The 7624-nt window shown below is 39.6% G+C and overlaps 1 protein-coding gene across 1 annotated transcript; it reads right to left on the bottom strand.

The window, feature by feature from the left end:
• Window positions 1-723: 723 nt before the first annotated feature.
• On the bottom strand, window positions 724-3377 carry LOC100278977 (uncharacterized). The gene is made up of 3 exons (NM_001366630.1): window positions 3109-3377; window positions 2929-2978; window positions 724-1310 (listed from the first exon to the last, which is right to left on the bottom strand). Exons 1-3 carry the CDS (start codon window positions 3203-3205, stop codon window positions 1155-1157), a joined length of 303 nt encoding a protein of 100 aa, NP_001353559.1. The 5' UTR covers window positions 3206-3377; the 3' UTR covers window positions 724-1154.
• Window positions 3378-7624: the final 4247 nt, after the last annotated feature.

Here is a 7624-nt window from a genome sequence, read left to right on the forward strand (position 1 = left end):
TTTGCTAAAGCCCCTCCATGTAGGAGGCAACTTTGTAATAATGCATCTAGCCATGAACCCATCATGTATGATATACTTAAGGAGTTCAAGTTCCCTTGACATTCTTTGAACCTAATGAGCTTGCTCGACTATAGATCGGTTACCAACCATCTTATAGCACATCTACCAGATGATTAGTAAGAACATTAAGAACTACTCCCACAAAGCCATTGTTAGCATGTTGGAACCTTCTCTAATGTTGTTTAGAGATATTTTCATCAGGCATTGCCAGTACTAACCTAGAACACTTTCATCGCCTGTAGCTAGATCGTGGCCTTAACTTGCAATCTCTTGAAGTGTGCATGGGTAAATTTATCCGACATTAGTGCATCAGCAAAACCTATTATAGTTAATATCATATACTTGCAAGTAAAACCCTAAACATACTAGTTAGATTTGATAGCATGTATAGCGACGTAATGAACATCGTGATCAAGATAGCAGGCATATCGTAATAACAGACTGGATCATGGGATGTGTACCTTTGGGAGATGCCAATTGCCAGTGCTAGAGTGGTGGAGACGCTATCACCGCTAGTGGTATGAGGTCATCAAAGAATGGTGAAGGAAGAGCTCAGAGCAGCTGATGGCAAATCCATAAGCAAGATGAGACTAAAGGATTCTTACTTCTACACTTTGCACACACATGAATGGACCTTTGAGATTTTTATACGAATTTCAGGATTTTTTTTATTTAGGCCAAGTCTATTACACATATGAACAGAAAGTAGTTGCATAGTGAAATAGGAACAAGTATTACAACTATTTACCGAATTGCTAAATATACTTTACCGCAGCAAAATTTAGGATCATATCATCCTTTGATAAAAACTTTAGGTCGTCCACCACTAGTAAACTTTCATATTAGTCAATTATACAACACAAATATACTCGATTTCGAAATGGACGACGACGAACATGCACGTGTATAAACATGTGTAGGTAGTGTGTGCACTGTGCACATATACATCAAGCGGCAGTACATATATTCTCACATATATGCATGGTGATGATACATGGAATTTATTAGGCAAGTATGCTTGTGTATGAGGACGGAGGAGGGGCGACTCGACTAGCAAGCAACACCTCAATGTATATAGTAGCTAGTGGGGCTGGCTAGTTAGGTATGTCCTTGAAGTGAGGCTTAGCCATGGTCGGCGAAGAGTCGTAGCTCCCGTAGTCGTTCATCTTCGCCTGCCTGAGAATTCTCTCGTGGACCACCACAGCCATTTCGTCGTCTTCCTGCAGCTGCTGCGTGGATTCCAATGTCTCCTGCGCCATGCATGCATGAACAATCACACGCTAGCCACTTGGTAGGAGAACAGCGATTAGGGTGCGTGCAAATATATTTAGTGCCAAAATGCAAGATCCTCAACCGCGATAAACTGCAACAACTATTGCAAACGTGTAATATATAATGAGCGGTAGATGTTTAGGTGAGTTTGGTTTAGCTTTAGGAACTAGATTCGCTGACAAAAATCTAAAATCTCAACCAAACAAATACAACATTATAATAGATTCATAAAAATCTATAGATTTATCTAGCTCAATTCAGAATCACTTTCTGCTCCAGATTTTTTTAAAATTCCTGCCATTCATGTTACCAAGGTACCATGCTCTTATTTCAACCAAACATATTTTAGCTTTCCCACATCAGACATCAGCTAACTCGTGGCAGCTTTTTCACAACTTATAGCTAGAATCAGATTTTCATAAATCTATAACTGAATCAAATGGACCAAATATTCCATCCAATCCAAATCATAGTTATTGTGTAACGATATATTAGGAATACTTACATAGCAATGTTATTCGTCACTCTAGATGATAATCACCCACTCTACAATGATCTAACAAATCTTCATTGATTTTGTTAAGTCATTCACGATTTTCGTTAAGCCATTTTAGGATGAGTGATCACTATCTAGAGTGACAAATAACATTTCTCTCTCTAGGTATAGGTATGTGTATATATGTCGTGTATGTAGCGTATGCTAAATATTCTCATTATTTCACATCGCGATTCATTTAATTTTGGTTCGTTCCCATGTCAAACTTGTCTAGTTTCCTCTAGTTTTTAGAAAAATGTATTTGCATTATTTACAAGTTCAAACAAATTCACTATCAGAGCATAGTTCACGAAAAAATTAATTAATGAAACTCACTTGATGTTATAAATATTGATGCATTGTTTCCTCTAGCTAAATAGCTTGGTTAAAATTATAGAATTGAAATTTGACACGGCAAAGTCTATTCAGATCGACTAAAATTTGGAAAACGAAGGGAGTACTTGAAAAAAAAGTGCTTTCATATATCCATACTCGCTACCCATGCATGAATTGTTTGAAGTTCAGTTCTGGGGATGAAGCATCATTATATATATCCAATATAGATATGGATCTAGCGGAGTTGTAGCTAGTATCCATTTGGTAGTGAAACTTATACAAATAATGGGTCACGCTAAGCCTCTAACTAACCTGTCAAATAGAATTGATTGTCCTAGCTAGGAATACACGGAATGCATAGAAATAAACCATCTTGGAGTTGAAAAACTGCGTCTTATTATGCCTAGTCAACGTATTGCATGTTCTATTGCCGTGCTCTTGACAAGAAGATGGAGAGGATGGCGAAGAAAACTTAACAATCCATTATCCATCCCATATACTCGGAAGACTTCCAAGAAATGCTTCCAAGTTTTTTTTTGCATTAACTTCTGTGCAATGCCATGATAATAACATGCTTTATGCTTATACGTAGTTGAATATACAAGAGCAAAAAGAGAATATATATGCATCAATTATCTCTAGCTACCAGCTGGATCATATACGCAGTTATATATTATTCCTCCTTTTTTTTCGAAGTATAAAATAGGGTTATGCATATTATGTACCATTGATTCTGATGCGTCGTCTTTGTTCAGAAGCTTCTTCCGATGCCCTCCTGCATCAAGCATAAGCTCCACGAATCACTACAGAAACTGAAGGACAGAGCAAACTAATATGCAGAGAAGTTTAAACCAAGACGAGATCTTCTTGGAAAACAGGAGCGCACACACACACAACATGCTAACCTGCCATGGCGGAGAGCAAGAGCGAAGCCAAGACGAGGGCAACAAGATAATTCGACTTCTTCCTGTGCTCCATCACCACGGCTCGCGCGAGGAGCATGCAGCCAGCTACAAGCTAGCTTGAAGAGAGAGGGGGGAGCAGCGGGCAGCAGATATGGCAGGAGAATGTGAGGAGCCTGCCGCCTTTCCTTGGTTTGGACACAAAGGAACAACCTGCAGGTGCGAGTTGTCTGCAAGAACCAAGAGGAGAGGAGGAGGAGGGCATGCACTCCTCTGGCTTAGTGGACAAAATAATGCATGGATTTTCTATATATATTGTCATATATTTTGCTTCCCTGTCAATGAATCTCAGTGGAGTCCCTTTTGCGGGAATGCTGTTTATTAAAAAAAAACAAAAGGCAGGCTAAAGGGGTTGGTCAGAGCTTTCCCTGTGGAATTTTCAGGGTCTTGTCATCATTAGACTTGCTGGTTCGTTCAGCCTGTTTGATTAACTAGATAGCTAGCCTCCCCATAAGCTAAAGGCAGGCTAAATAAAGCCACTGACTTGTACCAGTACATGCTATGCAAGTAGTCACCTCTTTGTTGATGTATTTGCTGGTGCGTGCATGCACCAACTGGGGAAAAAAATTCTTTGTATCTGGGATGCAAAGAATCACTTTTACAGTCCCTTACATCCGCCATCTGGTGGTTCATATAAATAGAAGAAAAACAAATTATTAAAGGCTTAAGTTGCAAATTTTGATTTTGTGGACCTCCAAGTAAATAGTGATAGATGTGAGGAGCTGTAAAAGATGGTGTTTGCATCTAGGATGTAAGAGAATTTTTTTCCTACCAACTACGTGCCTTCGTAAGAATGGTATGGTATGTACACATATTTTTTTACAAGAAGATTAGGATAAGCAATGCCTTGAGTGGATGCTGGTTGCTCACAACTATGGTGCCTGTGGGTTCCACACAAGAGATTAATTAGAATAAATTAATTAAGTGAACATGAAGAATTTTAGTTTGTTGCATATAATATATATATATGTTGCATACAGTTGGACAAGGGGGTGAGGGGTCATTGGTCAGGGACCAGCAGGCCAGACATGGGACAACCATCAAGGCAACATGCTGAGCACCCCGGCCGGGAGCGCAGTACCTCAGATAGAAGGAACCCTACTTGATGCCTCTGACTAATAACTTTTCTGGCATGCAGGCAAAGACATCATGCGAGGTACATCTAGTTCAACCTATCGATTAGCACCGCGCTCAAACGCTGTTTCATTTACAAATTGCCAAAACCGTATATCCATTATATATGCTGTAGACCCTGTAGTTATCTGAAATCCTTATTAATTACCTTTAGGGCATGTAATACTACGTTTTGGTTCTCCAATCACTAGATACACCTAAGAATCACATTCATACAATCTAATATATCTAAGTCTTATATCTTATTCAGTTACGACTCATTTATATGAGTTGTATAAATAGAACCATACTTAGAGAACCATAATATAGACGTTACTTCACCAAGATATTGTCTCTTATATTTTTTTATATTTACCGTCTTAATAACCTTTAAGATACATGACATTTATATAGGTTGTAGATGCTCTTATATATATACAGTGGGTTGAATAAGATATGTATTAATTTGAAAGTGCACGCAATTATATGTGGAGGACAGCATTAGTTAAAAGGAACTGTGCTACGCCGCAACAGTCAACATTATGGGCTATAGCATAAAGTATTCGAAACAGAAATACTTTACGTAAAAGAAGCTGATAAAAGTATATGATCGTCTCTTGTTAGTGGGGAACTGCTTTAGCGCGCTTCGGAATATCGTGCCGTCTAATCAGATTAGGGGTTCGTGGTAGACAGCGAGAATCGTAGCTAACTAGTCGAGAATAAAGAGAGCGGCCCAAATGCATGGACCTTTTCCTTTTCAACATGACTAAGACAGTCTTAAGTACATCTATACCTTTATACTGTATCTATACTTCTATACATGTCTCTCTCTGTATAAACACATAATATACTGTATCTATACTTCGCTGCTAGTGTTCCATTCACACACTTGCCTACCTTTTCTTCTTACTTAGGAGAGGTAGACTGTATCGTCGTCCCAACAAGACATTAATTAGCTACAAAATTTGAATGTGTGCGCCACAACCTCATCACAGCTCGATGCGTGTGGATCGATGTGTGACTCATCTTTTTACTTTCTCTATGGATAAGAACCGAGACATCTTATATTATAAACCTTAGGTAAGGTAAGTGCCAAAAAGTCTTATATCATAAACCTTCGAATTTGGGAGAGAATTTGAACCCCCGACATTGTGCCCACAATAGTCACTCGTTTAAGCTGCGCTAATATCTTAGTCAATTACTAATACATGATTAAATACTAATTTATTGCACTTAACATTTATTATAGGCCTTGAAATGTATATGATTTAATTAAAATAAGGTTTGGCCAGGCACAACTAAATCTAACAAAGGTTGCTAGTTGTACAATGACACGCTAAGAAGGGGTTGAATTAGACAACTTAAGAATCTACTAATCAGTTGTCCGTGCTTTGCTACGGTTGTTATATATATATCGTATAAATATGTATTGAGATATTTATTCAAACCTAATTATTGTTTATTTCTAAGCACTATGGTACATGTGATCTAGTGGTTAGCCCCAAATTTCTGGAGCAGAGGAGTGTGGATTCGAATGCTCGCTCTACACTATTTTTGTGCCGAGGCAGGCGCGAGAGGCGCGCCCAGAGTATCGGCGGGGAGCATGAAGCTGTGGTAGCACCAAGCGCCTATATTAGATTCTTAATAGAGTAGTATAGATATCCAACTTAAAACCTCTTATCAATACATACTACCGGACTCGCCTTTTTTGCCGACTGCCACATATATTATTCGTCAAAGACCTTTTTACACCCGACAAAGACTTTTCCGAGTGTTACACTTGGGAAAGAACACTCGCCAAATATTTTATCGGCAAAGGATTATTTGCCGAGTGCTTTTTCCGAACACTCAACAAAGGAAAATACTCCACAAAATAAAAATCGAAAAAGCCCAAATTTCTAAATTGGAGACACCCACTACTAGCTAGCAACTTGTCGGTGGATTCGAACTCGTGACCTTCCTCTCGCGTACGACCTTCTCTACCACTACACAATTATATCACTTGCGTCTACAATATGTCTCCACATATAATAACAAATAGAGTTTAAGTTGGTTGTTTGAGGTACTAAATAAATTCAAATGAAAGTGTTGTCAATTATAAAGTTGCATAACTTTTCAAGATCCACAATGTAATACCCAAATTGTACAACCTAAGAAAAGAGAGTGGTTTTCCTTAATTGTTTTTGCATTCCACTCATTACCACATGAACACATCCTATGTAAGTAGACAAACAACTAATAAAAATACTCTAAACATCATGTTGGAGTTTTTGTTTGCTTGTGCATTTAATAATAAAATTTATAAGGACACATTAATGATGAAGATTAAGGAATTTAATCTAAACTCAATCATAGGACTTGGAAATAAAGTCTAAGAGAAAGTGAGAAAAGGAAAATAAAAGAGAAAGAGCATAAAACTTACCTGATATATATATATATATATAAATGTATCTTCAAACTTAGTGATTTAATTGTGCACTATAATTTGAGGACAAATGTACCACAAGAGTTAAATTTCAGTTTGAAATGAAATTTTGAATTTGGAAAGGAAGAAAAGAAGATAGAAAATAAAAAGAAAATGAAAATTTGAAAACGGATGCCGGGCCCAATCTCCTGTTGTGGCCCATCTCCAATTCCACCGGGTGGCCCAACTGGAGACCAGCGTCGACACGCGTGCCCCTCCCGTCAGACTCTCTGCACGTCGCACTTTTGAATTCGCCCTGAACTGCTCTAGGACTAGGGTAACTCGAGTAGAGGTTTGGCGCAACGGGATGCTAGGTCGCCGCTCGCCGGAGTTTACTCCGCCGTGGGAGGATTCGTCGCCGTCGCTTGGCCACGGCTGGAGGTGGGAGAATAGGGTTGGTCGTTGGATGCGCATTGGACGGTGATGATTAGAGCGCCATACCCCTTCGACTAATTGAATCCGCGCCGTAGATCTACAATCCGAGGGGCGGAGCGAGTTTAGTGGTCGTTGATCCCTGATCCTCGAGCCCGCATTCCATACCGTTTCAGTAAAGGGTAGATCTAATCCCGACCGTAGGATCCAATCGGACGGGTCAGAGTGATTCTGGAGGAATTGAATCCGCGTCGTATATCACGGATCGGGCGGACCGCGCTGCGTACCGCTTCACGGGCGGCCAGATCTAATATGTGCCGTTGCGTCAGATCAGACGACCGATATCACGCCATACCCCTTCGCTATGTAAACTTTGCACAAGAACCCCTGAGGATTTTAGTCATCAACCCGCAGTACACCTCTGGGTTGCTCTGAGTCTGGGGAAAACTTCTGGTTCTGCCCCCGTGTTTCCGTGTAATTAGTGCTCGGCCGAGAGAACAAAGAAATTGG

This window comes from Zea mays, chromosome 8, assembly GCF_902167145.1.
Source record: "Zea mays cultivar B73 chromosome 8, Zm-B73-REFERENCE-NAM-5.0, whole genome shotgun sequence".
NCBI lineage: Eukaryota > Viridiplantae > Streptophyta > Magnoliopsida > Poales > Poaceae > Zea > Zea mays.